This window comes from Theobroma cacao, chromosome 1 (genome assembly GCF_053813885.1).
Source record: "Theobroma cacao isolate CCN51 chromosome 1, ASM5381388v1, whole genome shotgun sequence".
Lineage (NCBI taxonomy): Eukaryota > Viridiplantae > Streptophyta > Magnoliopsida > Malvales > Malvaceae > Theobroma > Theobroma cacao.
Window position 1 is genome coordinate 19,319,161 of NC_142639.1, and position 27,962 is coordinate 19,347,122.

General features: G+C 34.3%; 3 protein-coding genes and 1 pseudogene across 3 annotated transcripts; 1 reads left to right on the forward strand and 3 right to left on the reverse strand.

Moving 5' to 3' along the window:
- Nucleotides 1–844: 844 nt before the first annotated feature.
- LOC18612859 (transcription factor PIF1-like) lies at nucleotides 845–6,764 on the reverse strand. The gene is given in 9 exon segments (XM_018128109.2): nucleotides 845–1,062; nucleotides 1,064–1,099; nucleotides 1,473–1,862; nucleotides 3,289–3,354; nucleotides 3,472–3,537; nucleotides 3,635–3,733; nucleotides 5,102–5,966; nucleotides 6,066–6,208; nucleotides 6,299–6,764. Coding segments are annotated over 8 exon segments (1,674 nt in total). The 5' UTR covers nucleotides 6,155–6,208; nucleotides 6,299–6,764; the 3' UTR covers nucleotides 845–999.
- Nucleotides 6,765–9,099: 2,335 nt separating this feature from the next.
- LOC148764625 (U5 spliceosomal RNA) lies at nucleotides 9,100–9,203 on the forward strand (annotated as a pseudogene).
- Nucleotides 9,204–15,461: 6,258 nt separating this feature from the next.
- On the reverse strand, nucleotides 15,462–18,596 carry LOC18612860 (krueppel-like factor). Its single transcript, XM_088803077.1, has 3 exons — nucleotides 18,178–18,596; nucleotides 16,259–16,539; nucleotides 15,462–15,738 (listed from the first exon to the last, which is right to left on the reverse strand). The coding sequence occupies exons 2-3, from the start codon at nucleotides 16,515–16,517 to the stop codon at nucleotides 15,704–15,706; spliced, it is 294 nt and encodes a 97-aa protein (XP_088659203.1). The 5' UTR covers nucleotides 16,518–16,539; nucleotides 18,178–18,596; the 3' UTR covers nucleotides 15,462–15,703.
- A 3,819-nt stretch (nucleotides 18,597–22,415) lies between these two features.
- Nucleotides 22,416–27,280, reverse strand: LOC18612864 (chaperonin CPN60-2, mitochondrial-like). The gene is made up of 18 exons (XM_018114266.2): nucleotides 27,080–27,280; nucleotides 26,971–26,995; nucleotides 26,714–26,845; nucleotides 26,101–26,260; nucleotides 25,594–25,769; nucleotides 25,383–25,478; nucleotides 25,072–25,176; nucleotides 24,853–24,939; nucleotides 24,681–24,770; nucleotides 24,505–24,585; nucleotides 24,311–24,379; nucleotides 24,039–24,116; nucleotides 23,817–23,912; nucleotides 23,571–23,670; nucleotides 23,385–23,488; nucleotides 23,013–23,118; nucleotides 22,829–22,907; nucleotides 22,416–22,711 (listed from the first exon to the last, which is right to left on the reverse strand). The coding sequence occupies exons 1-18, from the start codon at nucleotides 27,115–27,117 to the stop codon at nucleotides 22,606–22,608; spliced, it is 1,728 nt and encodes a 575-aa protein (XP_017969755.2). The 5' UTR covers nucleotides 27,118–27,280; the 3' UTR covers nucleotides 22,416–22,605.
- Between the last annotated feature and the right edge of the window lie 682 nt (nucleotides 27,281–27,962).

Consider the following 27,962-nt stretch of genomic DNA (forward strand, 5'->3'; position numbering starts at 1 on the left):
AATTGAAACCTCCAGGAAATATGTTCTTTTCCAAGTTCCTCTAAATCTTACATCCCCTGCTGATCAAGTCCAAAAAAATAGATACGTAATGGACCACAATTCCACGAATAAGCTGATCAATGAAGACAGTTTTCTTTTCGTACTTTCTTCAGTGGTAGCCTATGGATAACGTTTTCCTCAATTTGGGGGTGTGTCGGCAAACCAGAGCCATCCCACCAAGGCAAAGATGGCCTTTTTTGTTTTGTTTTGTTCCTAAATTTTAATTAAAACAAACTATATAACCTAGTAAGGGGAAAATGTAGGGGAAAACAAAGGTGAGAGTCGAAACTGGAAGGTAAGGAACTATTTCTATGTTGGTGTAATAATTACATGTTAGCTGTGTTTATAACAAATTAGCTAATTGAATGGAGAGGCAGTTCTCTTACACTACAAAACTTTTAGAAAGGCGAGAACCTTTCCCGGACGCACAACTGTCAACCTGCAATGCACAGGAACTCTATCTTCAATTTTGTATGTTATCGATTCAAAGGAATACACAAGCAACAGTCGACCAGAATTGAGACAACAGAATCTGCTATCAGTCCGAAATGAGAGTAGCTAGCCCCAACTTAGCCAGCCAGCCAAGATATTAGCCGCTACCGTGTCATGTCACCTTCATCCAACAAAGTTAATTAGAAACCACACGTGATTAGGCAGTAAGTGAACTTCTAATTAAGTGCTAGTGAATATGTCCCACTCCTCCTTGGAACTGACATCGCTCATCATAGTTTAACTTGATTCCAATGAAAAGTGGAATTCTATCTAATTGGTAAAACCATGTCAGTCAAAGTGGAACCAGAGAATATGGTTTGAAAGTCAGCTTCTTTTCATGTCAAATGCTCAAGGCTGCACATGCATGCGCAAATGATTAGAGGCGGTCATGGAATGGCATGGCATGTACTGTCTTCTCATTTCTTATATGCATACTCTTGTAAATAACCATCTTGCAATAATGTGGAACTAGAAAGTAATGGACCTACCAGATGGGTGATTTTTAAGATTCTCAGCTCCCCTACGGCTACTTTGGTTTACGGGAACTTGGCTGGGCCATTCCTTGACTCTGCAAAAGGTGAAAAACATAATCAATACTTCATACTCGTAGAGCAATTCTGATGTTTCAATGTGATTGACCAGGCGTTAGATCAGACATCTGAAGAAACTTTTTTATAAGGAAAATAAAAAAGAAAAAAAATATATAGAATTAAGTTTGCGAGTTTCCAAGAAACCTTCTTCAACGTATTGTCAAGAGTCAATAAACTCATGCCTAGACCATAGCTGAGAAAGCTCTGAATATGGACTTCTATGTATTTTTTTTTTTTTTTGTTCTAAACAGAGTTACAATTCAATTGATGATAGATATACAGAAGGTTCAACGTCAAAATACTAGACATCGATGCCCTAACTTCAAAGCAAAATGACATACTAAACATTACCTGGAGTGGGGGTAATTGCATCTGTTGAAGACCAAGATATTGCTGATAAGGATCAGCAAAATTTGGGGCCCGCGGCTGGGTTGGATTTTGCATGCCAAGCGTGTTTAGCATGGCTTCTGACTGATTGTTTGGTTGGATTCTTGATGGATCAGGAGCTGGAACTGGTAGTGGCATATGAAAGGCTGGCAGAGGAAACCTTGGACCCAAATGAGCTGCAGCAGCTGGTGTTGGTAATGCTGAACCGGCCAAAACATTGGGAAATGGCATCATTGGCCGACTTATTCCCATATCCATGCCCATGCCCATCCCAATTCCCATTCCCATTGTTGGCATGTACTGCTGAACTCCAGGAAACATCATTGGGACCATGCCACAACCCATGGACATCATCTGCAGAAATTAGTTAAAATCTAAATTTTGTCATAAATGATGCACAGGCTAGTTCTCTAAGATATAAAACAATTCTCATTAAATGAAATGTGAAAAGGACATAGCAATCATATCCCAGCTGATCATAGGATACTGCACACCTCCATAGGTTAGCCTTTTGGGGAAAGGGTAATGGCTCCGTGACAAAGAGATATCAAAGCTAACCTGAACCCGACTTTGATGTCACACTAAGCACTCCAATGGGTGGAATAAGCAGGGTGGCTAAACCCGCAACAAGAGCGTTGTTGATTTAGATGGAGAGAATGTTACAAAATCCCACATCGGATAGGTAACAGACAGGTCCCAAACTTATAAGTGTGGGCGCAACACATCCTAAGAGGTTAGCCTTTTAGGAGAAGGTAATGGGCTAATGGCCTTGTGACACTATCTCCAGCATAAGAACACTGGAGCTAATACAGAACAAAATACTCAACTCCTCTTCCTTAGATTTTAGAGAGACTGCATTATTCTCAACTGTAGAATTCTGAAATTTCATCCAATCAAGACAGAGCATTTAACAAAAGCCACACATTTAGCAACATGGAGATATAAGAGAGGGTGAGATAGATAGAGGAAGAGTGAGGCTGGCATTAATTCTGGTAATGAATACCCTTGTTAGACAATGATAAGATTCTGCAGGATGTCAACATAACAATTTGCAAAACCAGGGGATTTGCTGCAGAAGTCCACTTCTGAAGTATTCGATTGAACAAAGTTTTCTTCAAACACATTCAAATAAATGGAAGAATTACTGATTAAGCTCCAGTGCTAATTTGTTCTTTGGTGTTTACCAACATTCTTTTTTTTTTTTTTTTTTTTTTGTGGTTGGAACACAATTTCAGCATACATGTTCTTAATTTAGGCATCTTCTTGCTTGGGGAAGAAGGAAAGACAAAGATTCAAAATTCAAAATTTATCTACTCATCTAAATCAAGTAAAAATAATGTTCCCAAAAGAAATCTTGCCTCTTGAGCTTGGTGGTGTTTGGTGAATCTTATTATCTTTTATTCACTTCAATGGAAAAGGTCACTGTCATTTAACAGTTCCATAAACATTCACAATAAGGCAGGTGAAAGATTGTTGATTAAGGGCTTTCTAGAACCGTAGCATTAAGTTATGATCCTCACATGTTACCAAAAACATGTATCCTAATGAAAAAAGACAGCAGTTACTTGCATTTCGGCCTTTCAGCCTTTTACACGAGAATATTGAACAAAAGGATAATAACCTTGTTAAATCACTCCATGAATAAACAACTTTTAAAATAGAGTTTTAAAAACAATTAAACATCTTTGCAAAGGTTACACATATTACTAGGGCACAAATTCAAGAACCTCTCAGGAACATAAACTCATAATCTCTCATCAACTATTAGGCAAAGACATACCTGAACTTGCAACTGAAGTGACTTCAGGTATTCAATTGCTTCATCCAGCATTGAAGCTTTGTCTGACTGAGACTCAGAAAAAAGCAATATGTCAGTAACGGGCAGAGTGAGTAATATAAATATGAGGAAAATTGAATCCTCAACCGAAAGTGAAAAGATAAGGGAATCATACACATGACAAACCTTGTTGCAACGAGGTATAAGTTCTTGCAAAGCCCTCATCTTTTCATTTATCCTATCTCTGCGCCTCTGCAGATAAATGATACTTTAAACCTCTATAGGAATGTAATTGCACAGAAGTAGACCAAAATCATCAACAGTAAATTAATTTCAATAAAATACTGACCCTCTCTGAGAGGTTATGGACCTCCGCAGCACGAGACCTTTTTGTAGATGTGGATCCACGTGTTTGTTTCTTTGTGTCAGCGGATTCAAACTCAGCATCCTTTGGCAACAATAAATTTATCATTATAAAGGACGATGAATTTTGAAAGAAAGAAAAGGGGATGAATGAAGTCACAGATCTTATTTTCAACACATTAAAACATATATATAGTACCATCTTAAATCTCAACATACACATGGTAGTGTATATTTTCCACAAAGAGATTGCTTGGTTTAAACACCCCTCATGGGTTTACCATAAGAGTACTTTAAAACTTGTGTAACTGACTGCCCTTATAAGGTGTGGCTTCTTAACTGACTTAGACCTGAGGATCTCAGTCTTTCTATCATGAAATTATACACTTGGTTGCACATTTAGGCACCGAAATGAAGTCACACCTAGGAAAACTGTAACATAGCACCAGGACTAGGCTATATTTTCCACACTTTTTCCACTTCAACCTTCCCGTAATTCAGTTAAACCATAAACAATATGAGCCCCTGGCCCCCTTCTTTTTCCGGAAGAAGAAAAGAAATATAGATTGATGCTTCCATAATTAAAATTTATTTTGGTTCCCAACGTATAAAATCTACATTCTTTTTCTCTCTTTCTTTATTTAGAAAAACTACACTTAAAATCTATCATTCTCCTCGTTTTTTTCTTTATTTTACTCTCTTCATTAAAATCTGTTTTTTATATTTATTGTGTTAAACAATTATCACCTTCATATCCACAAAAAAGAAAGTAGTATATAAATGGTTTATGATCAATTTTAGATAGGTTAATATCAAAATTCAATCTCAAAACTAGTCATGTGTTTGTTTTTTTCCGCGGGAAAAGAAGTCCATGAGCAATCAAATAATGTGTCCTACATACTAGCATCTAGGTGTGCAAAATAGCTGTTTCTTTCACAACTCCCATGCAATGCACCCCGAACGTACAAAAAGAAACATAGAGAAGCTAACATTGTGCTTAACTATAACAGCTAAATACTAGAGAATGTTTAGGCATTTAAACAATAGAAATATTCACCAAAAAGAAAAAGAAAAAGAAACTATCCAAAAGCTAACTGACAACCGGGGGTGTAATAGGGACGAGGAAACCAGTCCCGTGATACGCGCCATCAATCCAAAAATATTCTTATTTTAAATTCAATTTTTTCACTCCCACTTGACACTGCCAACCTCCTCCCTCCTCCCTCCTCCCTCTTCCAATCATTAAACTCGTGTCAACCTCCCCTCCAATGTGTCGTACACGTGGCACATCCTACGCGATTCGCGTGACACGTGTACAATACCCAAACTATACGCCCAGTGACAAAAATAAAGGGTGCTCACGTTAAACGACGTAGCCTCCGGCGCACGTTAGTCGAGGAAAAAATACACTGCCTGAGAAAGAAGAGATTTTTTTAAACTTCAACGGACTAACCTCGCTGTGACATTCGGCGTCGTCCGGTTCTCTTCCTTTACGCTTCCGGTCCTCAGCCGGCGCAGCCTTCTGAGTCGCCGGCTCCGCGCTGGCACTGGAGCCGCCAGGAGATGACGTTACTGTGACCTCGCACGTGGCCAAATTATCTTTGGTGGCACCTACACTGACGCCAGCTGATTGCGTGCTGGCAACTGCAGCCGCACTCACGGTGGCGGATGCATTGTTGTTGTTCCCGCCAGATGCTGCCTCGGTGTTGCTAGGCACAGCCTGAGAGCCTCTCGAATCGGGGGCCATCGCCGGAGTCTCGCTCGAGTCAACAACCGTCGATTCCCTCACTACACTCTTCGAATTAGACGGTCCAGATTGCTCCACCCTCGCTGTTTTATGCCTCGAGAAGTGAACGAAGTTCTGGATCCTCGTCGACTCCAACTCATTCCTCCTCGCCGGTGGTATCGGCGGCCGAGGAGCTGACGCCGCCGCCGTAGCCGAAACTTGAGAAACTCTTCCGAGTGGAGGAGGAGCGGCGGTGGCGGTGGAGGTGATGCAAGGATTAGCGGCGGCGGCGGAAGAAGAAGGATAGAGGAGATCAGCGCAGAAATCGTGGTCGAAGTTGGCGTCGTTGAGAGGATAGTGAAGCCATGAAGCCATTTCATCTTCTTGCATGAAGAGATGATCGGTAACCGATTGTTGCTGCTGTTGCTGATGATGTTGATGATGAGATGGAGATGATCGGATCTCCTTCGGAGCTGATTGATGGGCGTCGTGGAATTTGAACGGCGGTGATTTCTTGAAAGATCTTTGGTTTTGACTCTGCACAACAACTTGACCGTTTTGCCATAACAGCTCCATGATTTCATCCTCTGGCCTGTTTCGTAATTTCATCATCAGTTTATCACTTGACAATTCTGAAAATAAGAGATAAAAAACAAAAACAGAAGAAAAAGAAGAAGTGGCAGCAGCTTACATGGGAGGTTTTTTGGAGCGAGTTAAGCTAGAAGAAGAAGGGATTGAATAATCGTCTCCCATTTCGAAATCGGGAACGCAGTGATTCATCCTCTACTCTCTTTTTATTATTATTATTATTATTTAAGTTTCTAACTTTATAACCTATAAAAACAATCAAACAACTCAACTTTAAGGAAATCAAATAAAGCAAAGAAAAAAAGTTATGACCACTATCACAAAAGAAAAACTCACCTGGATTGTTTAAGCTATCAAAATCAATTAGAGAATTGTTTCTCTTCTCTTGAAATTCCAAAAGAAATAAAGCTGGGTGTTATTTTTGTTGATATTTCTGCTGCTGCCGATGATGAATAAACCCTCGAGAAAAAGAAAATATTTGAAAATCTAAACCCATGTGAAGGGACGAAGCTCTCTGACGTGTTGTAGTCTTAATAAACAGAGAGAGGGAAGAGGGAGGAGAAGAATTTCTCTGTTCTCTGTGTGAGTGTGAGTGTGTGTGTGTGGGTGTTTTTTCCTTTTAATCTTTTTGAGAGGATTTTCTGTTGGCTTCTAGTATTTTCCTTTTCGCCTTTTGCGTTAAATGTCTTTTGCAGGCAGCCCAAAGATAAGGTCCTCTCTCTCTCTCTCTCCCTTTCTTCTCTTCTTTGCTTTGCTCTCTCTCCGAATAATATGAAGCAAAAGACGAAATGGATTTTTGACAGTACGCAAACCAACGCTGTCTTTCCCAACTCTCTCTCGCTCTCTCTTTCTTCTTTTTCTTATAACTGCAAGTAGTATCATGACCATGTGAAAAATAGTACAATTAAAGAAACGAAAGGTGATGATAGGATGGTAGTTTGATGTAATGTTAAGGTGTGAAATGAGCGGTGAGCGCTAGGTTTGGAGTATAAACTCAATCGTAATCAGATGCCCAAAATCGTTGTGTTTAGGACCCCATCTCTGCGTCGACAAATTGACACTAGTGGTTATGTGGGGGCCTCCTTGCACTATTTTATACTACCATTATCGTATGGTCAAATTGTGTTTCCCTACCTCCCCCCCTCCTCTTTCTCTTTTTTTATGGTTTCTCTCGTTTTAGTAATTATTGATAATTATGAAATTAAAAGGAAAAAATAATTTTTTTTTAAAAAAAAAGAAAAAGCTAGAGATTGAATTGGTTGGTATCTGACAGCTAAAGATGAATAAGCAAGGAATGAAGAAAGGAATTTAGAATCGAATATATCTGTCTAATTTTATCCTCTTAACGAAAATGCAATGCAATAGTGACAGGGATTTGGCCTAATTACCTTGGTGGTACAACAAATGGATGCGGCTGTACTTTCCAACTTGTGAGCAGTATTTTGACAAAATGATGATAATGATTTTGTCTCTGTTAATTACGAATTACATTAAAATTGCTGATTCCCTTTGCTCCCTTATTATAATACCCTTTGTACTATTACTAGTTATGTGCCCGTGTTGACGCCAAATTTGATAACCAAATGCTGTATGTAGATTAAACAATAGATTAAGGCTTAGATTTAATTATTGTTTAAAACAATGATTGCAAACCTAGCCATACAAGTAAATTAATTGAAAAAAAATAATTAAATAATTGATGGAATGCGAGCGGGGGATTTGCTTTAAGTAGAAAATGACAATTAACGGTAAACTGTCTTGTGATGTGTACCTAATTAATTAACGCTTTATAATTCACCTTTCTCTAAGTATAAAAAAGGAGCCGACTCACTTGTGCACATCTCTTTTTAATACCCCCCATGTAACTGAATTTAATTAGCCTTAATCCAACTTTTAATTTTCGTTTATTTTTCTCTTTTCTTGAATAAATGCTATATATGTTACATTTAATGCTTCATTTTATTAAACTTAAAGCTTCATTTGAGTCTAAATTTTAATTTGACAAATAAAATAATTAAAATTGTTTTTCAAATATTCAAATATGTTTAGACGGTTGTTTAAAAAAGTCTAATAAAAGAGATAAGCACTTAGATAAAAAAACAAACAAAAAGTCTCTTTAAACTTGAAAAATACTACTAATCTATTAATAGATCTTCTTCATCTATCGATAGATGACTTTATCTATTAATAGATGAAGAACATCAATCGATAATTGATTGTTTTAGCAGTTGGACTTCAATGACTATGAACATCTATCAATAGATGCATGGCATCTATCGTGAACAACACAAAAAGATCTTGACTTGAATCTATTGATAGATACACAATATTTATCGATAGATAGTCACCTGACAACATTGCAAAAAGAGTTTGACTTGCATCATTAATAGATTGCCATCTGAGGATGTTTCAGAATGATTTTAAGTCGAATCTATCAATAGATACTTACATCAATCGATAGATGAACAGGAATTTGAAGATTATTGAAAGGAATCTATCGATAGATAGAGACCTATTAGTAGATGATGACCGTTAGAGCTTGGAATAGTGTGCTAAATGGCTATTTTCACATTTAATGCATCATCAACTACCTCTAAAGCTTCAGCAACTATAATTCAAGCTCCCACAACAATTTTTAAGATTGGAAGACTTTGAAACACAACTAAAATTTGAAAAATTCAACAAAAAATCATTTAATACTCTTTGTACTCTTTTTCAAGCCTTTAAGTCTTATATTGTAGCATTTGTTAAGCATTTATTGCTTGTTCTTTTCTTCACCAAACATTGTACTTAATTTGTTGTTCAACCTTTAATAGGCATTCTAGCTACATTTGCGTTCTTCTCATTGTATTCACTTGAGTGGTTATACTTTAACCAATATAAAAAGTAGAGTCATTGTGCTTTAACCATAACAAAAGTATTGTATTGAAAAGTTGTGCTTGATCACAAAAGGCATTGTATTAAATTCTAATTCAATAGTGGATTTTAAATTCTTTAGTGAATCTAAGGGAGAGAACGTAGGCAAAAAGGCCGAACTTCTATAAAACAATTGTGTTGATTTTTCTTCCTTTTTACTCATTTAATTTCATTTTCATTTCCAACATTTCTTAATTTTCAAGAAGTCAATTGTTTTACGGAGCCGTGTGGTGAGCACAGAGCGAACTATTCTTTCGCCTTTTACTAAAGAATATTGTGTGCTCGCCACTTGAAGCGACATACGCTAATTTTTGGAAAGGGTGTTCGTAAAGAGAAAAAAAAAGAAGTCAATTGTCTTGTTTATTTTTAAATCGGGGATTTGGATCAAAAGAATTTTATTTTTTTAAAATTAAAAAAAGGGATCATCAAAATTTCAAAAACATTATTCCAATTCACTTCCTTTTAGAATTAATTACATTGAACTTATTGCACTAACACATTCGATTTTAAGTTTTGATTTGACAGACAAGTGATCAAAATTATTTTTCAGATGTTCAAATGAGTCTAAACGGTCCTTAAAAAAGTTTTAATGAAAGAGTTAGGTACCTTAAATTGAAAACAAGTAAAAATGCTCTTCAAATTGAAAAACTACCTTCAATCTATCGATAGATAAGCTCATCTATCGATAAATAATGAAGAACATCTATGGATAGTTGGTCATTCTAGCATCTGGGCCTCAAAGGCTATGAACATATAGCAATAGATGTGCGGCATCTAATGATAGATAGTTATCCAAGAACAATTCAAAGAGACCCTAACTTGCATCTATCAATAGATGGCCACTCAATAGCACTCTAAAAGACCCTAACTTGGATTTATTGATAGTTATAAATATCTATCGATAGATTAGTGTGATTTTGAAGTTTTTTAAAAGGCATCTATCGATAAATCATGAAATCTGTAGATAGATGGTGACTGTTGGAGCTTGGAACAAAGTGCAAAATAGTTATTTTCACATTTAATGTATCTCCAACTACCTCTGAAGGTTCAGCAACTATAAATACAAAGCTCCCACCACATTTATAAAGGTTGGAAGACTTAGAAACACAATTCCAAGAAAAGAATTTAACTCAAATCATTCAATACTCTTTATTCTCCTCTTCTAACATTTAAGTTTTTTATTGTACCAATTATTAAGCTTTTTATTTCCTCACCACTTAATTTGCTACTCAATCTTTGGAAGGCATTCTAGCTCACTTATCTCTTTTATTGTATTCCTTTGAGTAGTTATACCGTAACTGATTGAAAAGGTAGTATTTGAGTAGATATACATTAACCAAGATTAAAAGTAGAGTGGTTGTGCTTGAACCATAAAATGCATTGTATTAAAAAGTTGTGGTTGATCCATAAAAGATATTGTATTGAACTTTATTTTAATAGTGGATTTTAAATTCTTTAGTGAGTTAAGGGAGACAACACAGACAAAGTATAAAATTCTTGTGTTGTTCAATCTTTTCAATTTCTTTCAAATTGTTTTGGTGTTAATTCACCCCCTTTTACAAAAAATTTATTGATCTGTTTTAATTCAAAGAATATCTTACTTAAGAAAATTTTTAAACTTTAAATTGAAAGGATTTTTTCAAAGATTCCAATTCACCACTTCTTAGAATTATTCACATTGAACTTATTGCACTAAATATAATATATATATGTATATATATAAAAATATGTATGTATATATATATATATATATATATATATATATATATATATATATTCCACTATATGTAATCAATAATTGGTCTCTATTGTTTTTGGAGAGCATAATACTTTAAAATTTCTAAACTATTAAGAAAAAAATCAAATAATCTCTTATTTTTTGTTATTATATTCAATCAAGTATTTATATTTTTATTTTGGGTCAAACCAACCTTTATACTATTAATCAAAACATTATTTGTCATTTTATACCATATGATACTGATGTGATATGTTGATATGTCTTAATGGATGGTAATCTGATATGATAACTTGATTACGTGACAATTTCACTCTCCACTTCAACAACATATAAGCGCAGCATGAACATACAAAAATGATAAGTGACGTTATGACTAATGACAATTAGTTACTCGTTGGTTATAAAATTTTATTTGATCTAAAGTAAAAATATAAAGAATTAATTGAACGTAATAAAGAATAAACTTTATTTAATTTTTTAAAAATAATTTAGAAATTATTTAAAGTGTTTATGAAAACAAAACAACTTATATATAGTTGTCTTACGTGAGGAATGAATTTTATAAGAAAACGTTTATCAAGTTTCACCAAATTCAAATAAATGTCAAAGGTCAAACGTTTTAATACCCCATTTAGAAGGTGTGTTTATATCATGGTAGAACAAAAAAAGTATGGCATTTCATTTTCACCATTAATGACATTTGTTATACACACTTTCGAAGATGCGTGAGGTCGTAAGGCAAGCAACCTTTCTAAGCATATATATATAGTAAAAAATGAATGAGATTTAACAAAGTAAAAAGAAAAATTAAGATGACAATGGATAGGGTATTCATTAATTTTGTGATACACGACCTCGAATTCGATTAAAAAATGAAATATCCAAATCTTATAATTACTCAAATATTTTTTAAATTTATTACCCTAACCTAAATCCTAATATATACCCACTATTCGATAATTACCCAAACCTATTTAAAAACCCCGATTATGTAAAAAAATTATTAAAATACTCTTTATGGGTATCTAATTACCCGAACCAGAATTTGTACCTGTATCTATATACAATAATATTTTCATTCATATTTCATATAATTCACTAATAATTAAATTTATAAAAGAACATAAATAATAAAATTTAAATTTAAATAATAAAAAATAAATATCTCCAATATCAACTTAAGTAACTTAAAATAAATATCCAAACAACAATTTAAACGACATTACAAGTTTAATTAACTATATGGGTTTGTCCTTAATTACATGAAATTAAAACAAATAAATAGGTTCTAAAACCATTCTAATCTTACAACTTGTCTTTGGGTATATATTTTATAAGTTTATATAAATAAAGGTATATATATTATAATTAATTATTTTATAAGTTATAATTTTTGTAACGTTAATACAAAATGGGAAGTAAATATGTTTATATTTAAAGTATATATATTAAAAGTATATATATAATAGTAATTATATTCTTTATAAATTAACACAATATATAGAGTATATGTATAAAAAGATATTACAAGTTAATTAATAATCATAGTTTCATGAAATAATTTAATTAACAATATAAATTTATTTTTAATTACATGAAATTAAAAAAAATCATAATCAGGATTCGAGATAAGTACCCAAGGGGTAGTACCTGAATTTAATATAAGTAGTGAAATTATTAATCCAATTCCATTATAAGATACTCTAATCTTATATTACCGGATCGGATACTCGCGGGTATCTGGTAACAGGGTACCTAATATTGTCATCTTGAAAAAAAATACAAGCAACTGTTACATTATAATATTAAAATAAAGACATAATAATGGAAAGGGCAAAAACAGGCTCAAATTGCTCACAAAAAGTTTAATAAAAAAGGAAAAGAAGAACTCCAATGATATGGATGTGTTCGTAGTTGCCCGAATCTGGTTGAAAATGAGTCAGCTGGAGGTGGGTCGAGGCAGTTGGACGGTGGATAGATAAGAAACATCTTTCTCTTCTTCTTCATATGGACTGTCCCTTAACATTGAGGCACATCCTATGACAACAGATTTCATCATTTTGTACTTTAAAATTAACTTCTCTCTCCCTCCCTATCTACTTTCAATCATGCAACATTTTCTATACTTTCTTTGTTCCTCTTTTTCTTTCATTTTTTTGGGGTGAGCAATCTTTTCTTCACTGGGGAGATACAACCTTTCCATTTTTGGAGAATCCAAGGTCCTTCTCCTTCCTTTCTTGCTTCTCAAACAACAAACTCAAATCAGAAATTTACTACACTTGCCCTTTTCGTTTTTGTAGGGAAAGGCGGCCCCTCCTTGTAGACTTTTTCCCTCTATTAAGTAAAGGTTCAGATAAAAGGCTAACTAGTAGTATTTTTACTGTTAAAGGAAAGGGCAACCTTTGATGTGCAAAGTATAATGTTTTCAAAGAATAAAGTTATTTGAAGTTACAAGATTGTTAAAAAGAACCACTTTACTTAGGATATGCAATTGGAATTAAGTATTACAATGCATACATCGATCATACTATATATGGATAAAGTCCAAAGGTATTCAGTATTATAGGTATATCATACTACTATTATCGTAATAATAATTCTTATAGTATTTATGTAAATTTTAGAATCTAAAACTCCTAGTACAAAATTTATGTTTGATATGATTCTTTAGCTTGTTAATCAAATCAAATGCCATTGGGTTTGTACGACCATAGTGGTTCACCTTTTGGTTCTTGGGTTTGGGATAGACACAGCTAGGAAAGATTAGAGTTGGGTGCCCTTGCCTCCGGCTGGTTGATTAAATTACAGTAAAGGACACATTAAAAATTATCAGAAAATTTTGGAAAAAAATAAAGGGGAAACCATATCTTATCCAAGCATTTTTAAGGGCCACATATTTTTTTTTTCTTGGCACAAATGCTTATACTTTATGCTTATGTGTGACACAAGTTGTCATTGTTGCATTATTTGATATGATTATTGATCAGACCTGAAATGAACTTAGAAAGAAAAATCAAATAGAATTTTTTTTTTTAGCTTCATCATTATTTTGACAAAACAAATGAATCACAATAGTAAACATGTCAATACAATCATTGCACCACATTTTCTCTTGAAAAGGACAAATTAAGCCGAACTCTCTAGGCATTCAATAATTAAAAATGGATTCGAAAATTAAAACGTATTATCGGTAAATAGTAATTTGAAAAAAGAAAAAATTAGAGAAGAAAATGATAAAAGAAGCATGCATCGTAAAACGTGAAGACGTGGCAAGGGCGGAGCGTGCCATGTTGCCCAGTGAACCGACAATATAAAAATTCGGGGTCAGGAGTTCAGGTAGGGTCCCACTCATCTTTCCCCAGCACCAAGTCACCAGTCACCCACCCCCTCCCTCATTTTAGTAAGTGCTGCCCAGGTGGGGGCTCTTCTTCCCAAACTCCTTCATGACCATTGCCCATTATACAACCCTCTCAAACTCCTCCTTGCCTCCTAGCTCCCGACCTTGGTCCATTATTCCCAGTACTAAATTTCATTCACTAATTAATATATTAACCCTACAGTAAGATACTTTTAATTATATAGAAAAAAATAAACCATTTCACTTTGCCTACAAATATATTAAGTGAAGCCAACCAAAATTTGCATTGACTATGTTATAAATAGTGTGCAAATAAATGGCTCCCCTCCCCTGCGTCTAATTCGTATTAATTACCTTCTGGTTGATCTACTTACTCATCTCTCACAGCAAAGTTGTCAGTGAAGTCAGTTTTTACATGATTTTCACATTTTATATTTAATGTATTAACAATGTATAATGAAATAATAATATAATTTAATAATAATGTATGCATGAAAATATGTCTCGAGGTTGGTAATTATAAGGGATCCATCCACATTTCAACTTTGGACTTAAAAAAGAACTAGTGGGATCATTACTAACTTGTAAGATCTATCGAGTGCAAAGAATGATTGCCGCATCCAACAAATATAGAACAGAATCTTATCCTTAGCTCATTCAATTCAACTACTATCAATTTCATGTCCCTCGTGTGGTCGCGTGTCGATGGAATTCGCAAAAATAAATAATAAAATAAGAGAGAGAGAAATTTAGGGGTTTTGCACCCACCAACTGTATTTGATTCATTTTCTCTGTAAGATTTTAAAGTTGACATTGTGTTCGCTTCAAAGGTATTTCATTCATTTTACACCAAAGTTGACATTGTCTTTTCTTTACATCAAGGAATAATGTCTGTAAAGTCCACTAATTACCTCGATTCAAGCAGCAGGCATTTTGTCACGACAGAATTCAGAAATCAAGGCGTTATGCTGAACGTGTAATAAGACAAAAGCCATGAAGGTTTGTGCGAGACCGAAATCTCTGAAACATGCAGTATCCCTTCTGCCTTTTTCTAAATTTTAAGTGGAAATAAATAGTAACTGATGTTTATTGATGACACTAGTTAAGATAAGATGATATTTGTAACCAAAAGTATTATCAATCAATTCATTAGCTCTTCTTAAATTTAATAAGAATAATACATTCAATAAAGAAAAATTATTTTCTTTTAATAATAATTTGACTAACCATAACTAATACCTACTACTTCCATATTTCTCCCGGTGTTAAACTGAAAAGCTTCTCATAAGAAAATAACAACATACCGTATCACCATCGGCCAACTACGCAAAGCAAAATCAATTTCGCAAGTCTTACGGAATTGGATCCAATCCCTGCATGGGCCACCTTGGCCATAGTTGTTCGTTTACATATATGGGTACAAGGCTCCATTTGTAACTACTATGTGCATATGAAAAATCGATGAGTACAAAAGAAGCTATAAATTCAGAGGGAGAGAGATCAATTCGATGGTTGATATTCATTTTGCCATATGTACCAAAAGAAATCATCTAGTCAAGAGTTATCTCAACAAATCGTAATTTACATGGCCAAATTAGTTAAAGCCAAAGCAAAGAGAAGACCATTATGTTATCAAACATTAACACAGCAAAATTCTGACATGACTCCCATGTTGAAACTCTCGCAGCAAGGGAATGATTGGAAACTCTAGTAATAATATCAATCCCTATTTGTCAAACTCCCATATGACGCCTCCATCCTCTGCAATTTTAGGACAAAAGACACATTAACAATAGCTCTACATCAAACTTCAGATGCATGCTTTGCCAAACCAAGAATGAGGTCCTTGACTAACTCCCAGAAACACCAAGTCATACCCCCCCAGTGTTTTCATGAAAATGTTATTTTGCAGGCCATTTTGTTGACTGCCATGCACACCCTTCATACCGGTATAAGGTGTGCACAAGGCCTTCCCCTTTCTTTCAAGTCTCTTCGCAAAATTAAGCTCGTGCTTTTCCCACTCTATTCTCTCAGGATATGTATCCCTATCATATAATTGAAGAAAAGAGTTCTGCACTGGCCTCAGCCATTGGAGACTGTTTGCAGTTACAATTTTTCTCTAAACTGATCTCATGTAAGCAACCAATAGGCTTTTTTTTTTTTTTAAATAATAATAATACTAAAAGTTCAAATGGATCATGCCACGTGTCTTGCAGAGAGTAAAAGAATCAGTCTTCGTTCTAAGAGAAAGACGAATGAAGATAAGTATCTTTGCGTATACCTTTAATTTTCTTGTTTATCCAGACCTCCAGCAACATCCCAGCACCAATACCACCAGCAATACATGCTCCATAGAAGGCAATAGCAGAAGGTAGGGACATTCGAGGAAGAAAATAACAATCGGGAATTTGTCTAATCTTCTTAGGAAGCCGCTTCTTTATAACTGGTTTAGCACCAGCACTGGGGTCCTTCTGCAACTCACTACCGATTGCTTTCCAGTCAACCCCTTTCAATGGGTCCTTTGACTCTTCAGTTCCCATTAATGATTTGATTACAAGCAACCTAATAGAAGAAAAGCCACAAACTATTATAGCAAGGGTATCAAGGAGACGAGGCATGGGTGCCTGTGTGCACACACACAGAAATAATTGGCAGCATATATGCTCCAGAACAGCCAGTACACCCAATTTGCTGGTTAATGGAACATTTTAAACTACCTGTAAGCTTAATCCTATGAATCTTAATTCATGGTAAATTTGTTATTAGCCAACCCTGAGGTTGCCAACGAAACCCAAGAGATGGATGAAGATTACGAACTTCAAATGTTAAGAAAAAAAAAGAAGCAACAATCTGATAGGTCTTAACCAAGTCATCAACTAAATTCATGCATTACTACTGAACTATATCTTTTTAAAATCAGTGTTACTAAGATTGTACTGAAAGAATAAATTTTGGTAACAGCAAAGAACACATGCTCAACCGCTCAGAGGTGTACATGACCAAGTAGAAGCAGCAACTGGGTCAAAAAAAGGAAAATAATCTAATTTGTTTATCATCCCCAAATACAATCAGGATTTCCAAGAGTGTTTTCAGTATTCACAGAAACATGCAATCACAATCTGAAGCTTCTAAGATTTTAAATTAAAAATAAAGTTAATGAAAAGAACAAGGAAAGGTTTAGAAAACAATCAGTGAAATTACTTTGCAATAGACTGACAGGAGCAGGGCTCGCTAGCTTGGCATCGAAAGACACAGAGATTTGAAAAATTGAAACTAGAGGAAAGATTTAGAGGAAGATAGGATTGGTGTTTCTAAACTTGTTTTAATTAAACATAACTTCCTCTTCTTGGATTAAATGGGGCCTGATCAAAGAAATGACATGAGAAATCAAATTCATCCTTACCGATGCACAGGAGAAATCAGATTCATCCTTGATAGAAAAGTAATATTTGACTAGCTTCCTTCTGTTACAAATATGTAACTTCTATGAATAATATCAATTGCTAGTAAGGTGTTTAAGCATGATGAATAAAATGATCCTTTTGTGATCAGACAACATGGAATCTCATTCAAAGAACCTGAATTACTGTTGACAATTTTTCAGTGACAGAGTAACAATTGACAGATACAAGAAAGCATGTGCAGATGCATCAAACCAAGGATCTATTGCCGAAGCTAACACTCAGGCAAGTTCAATGTAAGATATGAAGTAAATTAAATGGTCTTCATTGAACAAATGGCTCACTTTTTTTCATTTTTTCCATAAAAAAATTCTTACGATACTTTTTCACCCTTTCTTGTATACCACATCCTTTAGGACCCTTTTCTGCAAAATATATTGCATTATAGAGCTTATAAACTAAGAACTGCTCCGAAAAGTTAAATTAAACAGAAAAAAGGGAAATTAAAGAAAAATCAACCTTAAGAGCCTACAAGTCTATGCGAACAATATCTTAATATTTTTACTCAACATGTTCATTGGAAACTATGGTCAGAGGCTACTTGATGAGACGGTCTTCTGTTTTTCTCTTTGTCTATGATTCATTTCATATATCCTTGAACTTACACAAGTACAATTAGGAAAAAGGGCAAAAGGATTTTACAAGCATCCTCGGTTTTTGCTGATAGTATTAGACTTCAAATTTCAAAATTATAAGCAGATTGAAACTTGAAATGAGCCATATATCTGAGAATATTAACCTGCTAATTCACTGAAATGAAAGCCTCAGTTACGGACTCCCACAAAGCAGTGGAGGAGAGTGGATGCGAAACAGGGGCGAAGCACAAGGCAGTGGAGGATGGCGGCGGCAGAAAGAAAAAGAAAACGCTTCTGCAAAAAATAAACCGCTGTGAGGAAGTGGGGTTTTGGCAGGATCGCCCGGCGGAGGAAGGCGGAAGTGGAGCTAGGGTTTCTTTAGCGAGAGAGAGAGAGAGGTTGCGGCAGATGTTAGTCAAAGGGAGAGTAGAAGAAATGGAAAGAGAAAGGAAATCGGAGAATGGCAATTGTATTCCCCTTATTCATTAGTATGCTTACCCTTGTTTGGTGGTATAGCTGTTACCGGCCTCTCTCGATAATAGGTTTTCCATAAGTTAAGAGATAGACTGAAAAAGTTATTGGTGATGGTTCTGTGAAATTATCATCATATTATTATATATAAGATAATGCTCGCAGCTATGTTACGAAAAAAAAAAGTAGATTTTAATTTGATATTTTTAAAATAATTTGTAAGAAAAGTTATATTCTATTAATCAATTATATGAATACATGATTTTTATTGATAGAAAAAAAGATAAATTATTATTAATTGAAGATAATTATTTATTTTGATTTTAATTACTAAAAATTTTTGCTAAATATATGGTTTTAAAATAGTACTTAACCAAATATGATAATAATCCTGTTAAACATGCAGTAATATTTTTTAATAAAAAAATATTATTCAAACAAAATAAATAATATTTGTGATTTGGAGGTTTTTATTTTTGTTAGATGATGTAATCAACATGCAGGACTTGTAATTAGCTAAATGTTAAGGGAATATAAGCTGTTATATAATTGTCACATATGTCTAACTATGGTAACAGTTTGCTCTTCCTTTTGCCATATATATTTGTTTCTATTTTTTTTGTTTTTGTTGTGCTATATTGTATTATTGAACATGAATGGATGGTTCTTGCTAGTAGAGGAAAAGATTAACTAGTATTAATTAAAGCTAAGTTATTTGCTGTGATTTCAATTATCGAAAACCTGCATCTATATATATATATATATATATATATATACATATAGTTATAAAATAGTATTTATCTAAAAAAGACAATAATTCTATCAAAGATTATTAGATATATAATAAAATATTAAGAAATGAAAGAATATATAACCTATACTATTTGTAATTAAGATAAACAATCATAGAATATATGATAATAGTATAATGTAAAAATCCTATCAATATAAAATAGTTACTAATTTCTAATAATATCTGTCTTTTATATATAAAATGAATAGTTAAAGGTTATCAAATTCAATTGATTTGTTTATTCAATGATGATTGTATGCTATATATATTGAGAAATGAGTTGACTTTTTTGATTTTTTTTTTTATTTTGTTCAATGAATTGGATGGATATTTATTGAAATTTAAACATTCATGTATGAAAAATATATCTAAATACTATGGATTCAAGTTTATGCAGAATAAGAGAAGATAAACAAAAAAATAATTAAATTACAATTGATAAATATTAAATGAATCTATCCTCTAAGCATTAAAAGTTATAAATTATTGTTTTCAAGTATTTTTTGCTAAAATAAATAAAGAGTTCTTTTTTTAAATGGGTCTTACGCATAACGTGTTTTTGACAATAGACATCCTCATAATTTTAACTGTTTTTAGCTAAGAAAATTAAAATTTGGACAAAATTACCCTTAATGAAATCGACCCATTTATTTGACTCTGCGTTTCAACCCAAAACCTATTAACGGGTCAAGTATGTTTAGGTCTACACCTCAAACTGACTCATATTTTTTGACCTTTTCTCACCAGACTATTCATCTCTGGAGTATTCCTTACAAAAAAAAAATTTAAGCATTTTGAGCATTTTGGAGTAGTTTTTGATACATGAAGAAAACTTGTGAGCATTTTGAGCATTGTTAATCATTTTAGAGTAATATTTAATATATGAAGAAAAACTTTTGAATATTTTGAGCATTTTGAGCATTCATATTCATTAATTATGTTGTTAAATGGAATATGGTGTATCGTTTGAAGTTGTTGATCTTATTAAATGGAATTCAGTAGTTTTGGTGATTTTTGGGAATTACATGACTAGTTTTTAGGCATTACGTGACTGACTTTGGACATTGCGTGGCTAACTTTGGGCATTGCGTGACTAGCTGATAGATATTGCGTGACTGACTTTAGACATTGCATGGCTTGTTTCTGATAAGGCATTGAGTGACTAGGTTTTGATAAGGCATTGCGTGACTAGTTGATAGGTATTGTGTGACTAGTTTTTGATAAGGTATTGCGTGACTAGTTTCTGATAACGCATTGCGTAACTTATTAGTAAGGCATTGCGTGACTAGTTAATAAAGGATTGTGTGACTTAGGCATTACTTAAAAATCCATCACGCAATGCTTAAAAATCAGTCACGTTATGCCTAAAATCAATCACGTAATGTCTAAAAATCAGTCAAGCAGTGATTAAGTTACGAAATGCCTAAAAATTAGTCTCGTAATACTTAAAAACCAATCTAATCAATTTCAATTCCTTAACTTTGGGATTCTATGAATAAACCAATAAATTCAAAAACCTAAAACACGTACTTTTTTTTTTGCTAAGCCGCGAAATTGTGCATTTCATAAAAGATAGGTTACAAAACTCCATAACCCTTCAAAGCAAGACAAAATAAATCCCTATTGGGGAGGGCCTTGCTCATTCCCCTTATGCAAAAACAAAAAATACTCCTTTTACAAAATATTTCTTGAACAATTTTAATTTAAAATCTCATAAAAAAAAAAATCTCCAGCAAACATGGTTAACAATCATCTCAATTTCAAACACAATAAAATCGTGAACCACTATAAAACCCATTAAACATATTTCAACTATTTCTTTTCCCTTAACCCATCAACTTAACTAATCTGATCCAACTCATCAACACAAGTATCTCCATCGCAGCACACGTTTCGAAACAAGTCATCACCAGAAAGCATCAAATTACCAAATTCATCATGCTGCTTGCAATCACCATAGAATAGCAAAATCGCTGTTCATTGTCCTTGAGAACCTCAAGATCCACTATTTAAAAAATTAAAACAAAATAAGAAAGAACTTGATGTCATCTTCGAATAGCGAGATAGACAGTATTTGACTAGAGAGAGAAATCGAGATTTAATTTTAAAATTTTTATCTGGATGGCGGGATAGAGAAAACTGAAACCATTTTAACTTGTCTAAAATTGTTTAAAGGGTATTGTTGTCAAGTCATGTAAAAAATTGGCTAAAAATAGTTAAAATTATAAAAAATGATATTTTTGAATTGAACTTATGAAGAAGTTATTTCTCATAATTTTCTCATAAATAAAAATAAAAAACCCTTCAAATGTCAAAAACAACGTAATTTTGGTACAAGTTGTACAAAAAAAAATTAATTTAATTGAAAATGACAAGTGTCAACCATTTGATCCAACCCATTATTCTACTTTTATATATATTATAGATGTTAAAACATAATGTTAACATATAAAAATTTTCAATTTTCACTTTTTCTTTATCTCTCCACCTCGTTCACCTCTCACTATTTTTCTCTCTAAATTATCAATAAAATAAATTTTTATTATAAATTATTAATATTTTGAAAATAAAAATAGCGAAAAAATAAAATTAAATAATCATATTAAATTTTAGATCCTGTTATTGATCCTGGAGATCCTTGGTCTAACTTTAGATCTCCGAAGTAGAGATGAACCCCACCCAAGGACTCTTCATTTTCATGTTACTCCCCAGCAAAACAGAACTGTTGTTCCTTGAAGGTTGCTGTTTGTATAAATGTTGATGCGGCAACAACCCTCAGGCTCGCCTGCCCATGCCACCACGTATTAACCAAATTCACCGTACATAATTTCATATTATGGTTATAGTATAAATTCACCGATTGAATTGATATCACGTTCATGACATCAAATTGAATTACTATGGCTTGATTAGTTGAATTCATAACACCAACTGACTTTTGACTGATGGTATAAATTTTAATAAAAAATGAAAAGCTTAAGGTGTTTCCTAGTTTTACGAGTACATTTTCTGTTATGCTGTTGTAAGGTAAATTTACTTTGCACATAACAGATCATTACTACAAGTCTAACCACGGAATACAAACACCTTGCGCCACTATGATCAGGTGATGTTGGGAGTCTTGCAGGAGAAAAGAGAAACAACCACAAGCAAAAAATTGGATTACTCAATGAACAGGGGAGACAAGAAAGTTCTCAAGGAAGGATGCCAGCTCCTCTCTGCCCTAGAATATTCTCTTCTCTTGTTACAGTTTTGTCATATAAAAAATTTGTATCAAGAAATTTGGAATACAGCATCCCCACTCTTCCTGCCTGTGAATTGTGAAAGCTTAGTAATCTAGGCCGCCCATGCCACCTGGGGCTGCTGGGCCTGCCTTCTCATCGTTGGGAAGTTCGGTAACAATTGCTTCAGTTGTGGTCATCAAAGAGGACACACTGCATTGCACAAAGTCATAATTAAGCAGTGGCAATTTTTGGGGTTGCTCAAAGAAATAATACTATTTTTACAATGGGGAGATTGTACTTAGATAATAGACTTCCATGATTTTTTACCTTGCAGCATCTACCAAGGCTGTCCTTATGACTTTCAATGGATCAATGATTCCCGCTTTTACCATGTCTACGTACTCACCTGGCACAAGCACAAAGGGAAAAACACTCCTCAGAATTTCAGGTCACAAAATCATCTCTAAACCAGATATCTTTTTAATATGTTTTTGCAGAAAACAAAATAAACCTTTAGCTGCATCATATCCAAGGTCAGGATTATCCTGTTCCAGTAGCTTGCCAACAATCACTGCCCCCTCTACTCCAGCATTGGAAGCAATTGTGTGTACAGGCATCTGTAGAAATGACATTGAAATTATGAAGTAAGCAATCTCTCTAGAGCACACACTAGGCACTTGTCATAAACTATACTCAGTCAATAAAGCTCAAGATTAATTTGGGTCCTTATGAAGCATACACTAGAAAAGGATCATAAACAGCATTACTCAGTTCTTAAACCCGAAATTTATCTCTGTATATGTCATGTTCACTGTTCTGAAAATAAAGATTTTGTAGAGAACATTCCATTGAAGACAAAGATAGAAGTATAATGAGTTGGAACCATAAGAGCATTCTGGATGATCTGAACACCAATCTTCTGATCAAAGTTTGCAGTGTGTAGGTTTTCAAGCTCCTTTGAGGCATAAAGAAGTGCAACACCACCACCTGTAAATAGGAGACTTTTGATATTCTAAAACAACATAAACCAACAAAATCAACCAATTGCAATGCCAATTTAAATGCTTACCAGGAACAATTCCTTCCTCCACAGCAGCTTTTGTCGCATTTAGGGCATCAGTAACTCTATCCTTCTTTTCACCAACTTCTGCTTCACTTGCTCCTCCAATCTAAAAAACAAACTTCCATCAGTGCATCATTTGAAGAGGACAGTTTAAGGGCAACAATTAAATTGTTGTAAGATATTCCATGGTTTATTCACATTCACCCATAGTGACAAAATTTGACAAATTCTCATCTTGCTAGAGTAACTAACCTTCAAAACTGCAACACCACCAGAAAGCTTTGCAAGCCGCTCTTGTAACTTGTCCTTATCATAATCAGAAGTGCTTGATTCCATTGCAGATCTTATCTGCATTAATAATTATAAATCATTGTTTGAATACTGCAATATAAACAAGCCTGATAGTTATGAAAGATATGTCAAAACAGCAATATAACTAACTTGGGCCTTTCAAAAAAAGAAAAAAAAACTAACTTGGTCGCATCTTTCTTCAATGGCAGCCTTGTCTCCAGCCCCATCAAGGATAATTGTGTCATCCTTTGATACTGTAACCTAAACTTGCAGCCCACAGAAGTCAGCCACAAAGTCACAACCAGACTAACAAGTAATAAAATACAAACAAAAAAACCTACACTTGTCAACCTAACTAGAGAAGTAGAGAACGATAAGCAGATTATCTCTTCAAACTGTTGTAGCCTGAAAACATATTACTATTCTATCAAGAAAGATATTATTGACTAACCTACCTTTTTGCAAGAGCCAAGCACTTCTGCTCCCACCTTTTCGATATTAAGACCAAGTTCTTCAGTCACTACCTATAAAGAGAACAGTGTGAGGAATATGGTGGTTAATGCTTCAAATAATAATGCAAAGTCTTAAGTTGAGAGAGAGAGAGAGAGAGAGAGAGAGAGAGAGAGAGAGAGAGAGAGAGAGAGACTACCTCGCCTCCAGTGAGAGCAGCAAGGTCCTGCAAACCAGCTTTCCTATTTTCTCCAAACCCTGGGGCTTTAATGGCACACACCTTAAAACCAACCACAATTAGAAAAGTAAGAGCCCAACCTTGACAGCAAGAGCCTGCATACTAGCCACAGTTTTCCATGGAAAAGAATAAAATACCTTGATTCCAACACGAAGCTTGTTCAGAATGAGAGTTGCAAGTGCTTCACTTTCAAGATCTTCAGCAACGATTAGTAAAGGCCTTTGCTTCTGTAAACACACAACCATATTGGTCTATCAATGTGATAACATGGCATAAAATTAGCAGTTTTCCTCAGATAGAGCCACTCACTGACAAGGACAATTCCAAAAATTTAACCAAAGCAGGCAAGTTTGAGATCTTCTTCTCATGGATCAAAATGAGTGGGTTTTCTAATTCCTGGCAAAATTAAAGCAATTGTTTGTCACATTACGATGATGTTTATAGGGAAAAAAAAGGAGGCAATGCCCCATCATTTCCTAGCAACATAGTGCTAAGGAACCAACAAATATTATGCTAAAATATACTTACACATTTTTGGTTCTTCTGGTTGGTGATAAAGTAAGGGGATATGTAGCCCCTGTCAAGCTTCATTCCCTCAACAACCTCCAATTCATTGCACAAGGTTTTTCCATCCTGAAAAAAATTGAAGGGAGACACAGAATTCATAAATGTTGAAGAACTCAAACCCAACCAGACAGAAAATGCCACTGTAAATAGAGAACATGACTCAACTGGAAAAGATATAGAAAAGGAAAGAAGATTCCAAGAAACAATTTTAGTGATAAAAGATTTGAAGAAATAGAAATGGGATAAACAGAAGAACCCAAGAAATGACTTACAGCAATGGTAATAACACCCTCTTTGCCAACTTTCTCCATAGCCTTGGCAATTAGCTCACCAATCTCCCTCTCTCCATTTGCAGATATAGTTCCAACCTTCAGAGCAAAGAATAAACAATGAAAAATACAACTCCTTATCAAGTCATAATGGTCCTTCTCTAAGCTTCAGCCTTTCAGTCTTAGAACAAATGCTATTTTTGTTGAAGCAAACCTGAGCAATTTCCTCAGATGTGCTAATCATCCGTGCTCTGCTCTTCAAGTTTGTCACCACTGCATCAACGGCCATTGTAATTCCTCGCCTGAGGTCCATGGCATTCATTCCAGCTGCCACTGACTTGCATCCTTCAACAAATATTGCACGGGTGAGGACTGTCGCACAAGTGGTGCCTGCAAACAAGACAAGTTTTGCATCAGTAAACACTTCCATCTCATCAAGATTTATCATTACAGATTGTCACATATGTTACCAACATCTTCTCTGGTGTCATATAACAATAACAAACAATGAAATAAAGTCTTTTCACACAACGTAGGGTTGGATAGATAGATCATGTAGCAGCACTGTACTTTATTCTAGATCATACCCTTAGTAAATTCAGTAAATGTGAGGTGTTTTTCCAAGGTTTCCCTCCATGACATTAGGAAAAGAAAAACATAAATATTAACAAACATGATTTACTACATGAGTAGTACACTAGTGTAACATATGAACCCTCACCATCCCCAGCAACATCATTGGTGGCACTTGCAACCTGCTTTACTAGGGAAGCACCAATATTTTTTACTCTGTCTTTAAATTCAATGCTCTTGGCTACGGTAACACCATCTTTTGTCACCTTCGGGGCCCCAAAACTTTGTTCCAAAACAACATTACGCCCCTAGGCAAAAGTCAACCAAAAAAAGCAACAAACTTTAGTCAGTTACTGCCACATACCAGACTCTGTATAATCAGTAACTCAAAACAGGAAGAAATGAGAAGATAGCTAAATAATCTATAGCCCGTTAATAAGGGCGAGTTAAAAGACAAATCTTAAACCGAATGAAGCTTGAAACGTGAAACCCAAAACACAAATTTTCACATTAATTTTGAAAAGAAGAACGGATTTAATTTTCCAAAACAGCAAAAGCAAATGCCTATCTAAGTGAATTTCAAGTAACACAAAATTTGAAAAGAAAAGTTTTAAGTTTTCACCACCCAAAATGCATATTGAAAGAACATCGCATTTGCTCCATGATTAATATTGTGTGTGCGTGTGTGTGTGTGTATTATACATATTTGCCATAATCTATTACAAACAAAGAAGAAAATGCAATATGAATGAAGGACTGACTTTTGGACCCATGGTCACTTTAACAGCATCGGCCAGCTCTTCAACTCCCCTAAGCATCAAGGCGCGTGCTTCTACACCAAATTTAATGTCTTTAGCCGCATAGTTTCGACTCCAACTCAATCTACTAGCAATCTGTAATAAAACAAATATCCTTATCAAATGCCTACACCCTTCCAAACACTAAGTTGTATAAGAAGAAAAAAAAGACAGAGCAAGAGATTCATAGTAAAAAAAAAAATGAAAGAATAGAATCTTACCAATTGGGTGTTGTTCTTAGCCAACCTACAAGTTAAAATGGCGCAAAGTTGATTAGAATTTGAAAAGAATGAAAAGAAAAGAGAGAGAGTGGGGGGTGGGGGTGTTTACCTAGCTTTAGAGGCAAGGGACGTGGCAAAGCGGTACATGGTGGCGGAGCGCGGTGGCAAAGCAGCGGACAACGTTTTAGAGTTTAAGAGAGGTCTTAGAGAGCGAGAGAAAGAGAGAGCATAAATGAAGGGAGGACAGAAGAATCCAGAAGAAATGTGCCTGACCTTTAATAAGGGTTTAGGGTTTTAGCGTGCTTCAGCCGTCAAGGAAGCCATCCGAAGGAAACGTTATAAAACGAGTAAATTTATTCCTTGCAGTAAAAAAAATATAATACGATGTTCATCCGAATAAGAACGTAAAGAAATTGGTAAAGATTTTAAATTCAAAGGATATAAAATATAACTTTTGCCTTGTGGTGAAGTTTGAACTATTAAACTGGTATCTTGTCTTTGTCACCTAAAAATAACTGGGAAAAGAATCACCAAGTTACATATACACAGAATCACTTAAAAGATTTGAAAATCCACCCTCCTTTCATTCAATTTTCAGACACAAACTCTTTTCTAATATATATATATATATATATATATATTTGACTTGGACAGAAGGAATAAAGTTCAAGGCTAGGCACATGTAAATGCTACTTATGAAATTCTGTCATTGCTCAAATACGTCTTTGTAGATCCTCGTTATGTTAATTATATAAGCATTTATTGAATTCACTATTTTATTATAAGGTGTAACAATCGTTCTTTGCTTTGTAAAGCATATGAAAGATCTGCATAATACTTGTCGTAAACTGTCAAGACAATACCTGATGTTGGATCATCTACTAATAGGAGTAACAAATCATGCGGTAATTCAATCCAATTTGAATCATCCTCATTTTCATGGATTATTGTTTGAATATTTCTGCCGCTTATATCTAATAACCATTATGCAA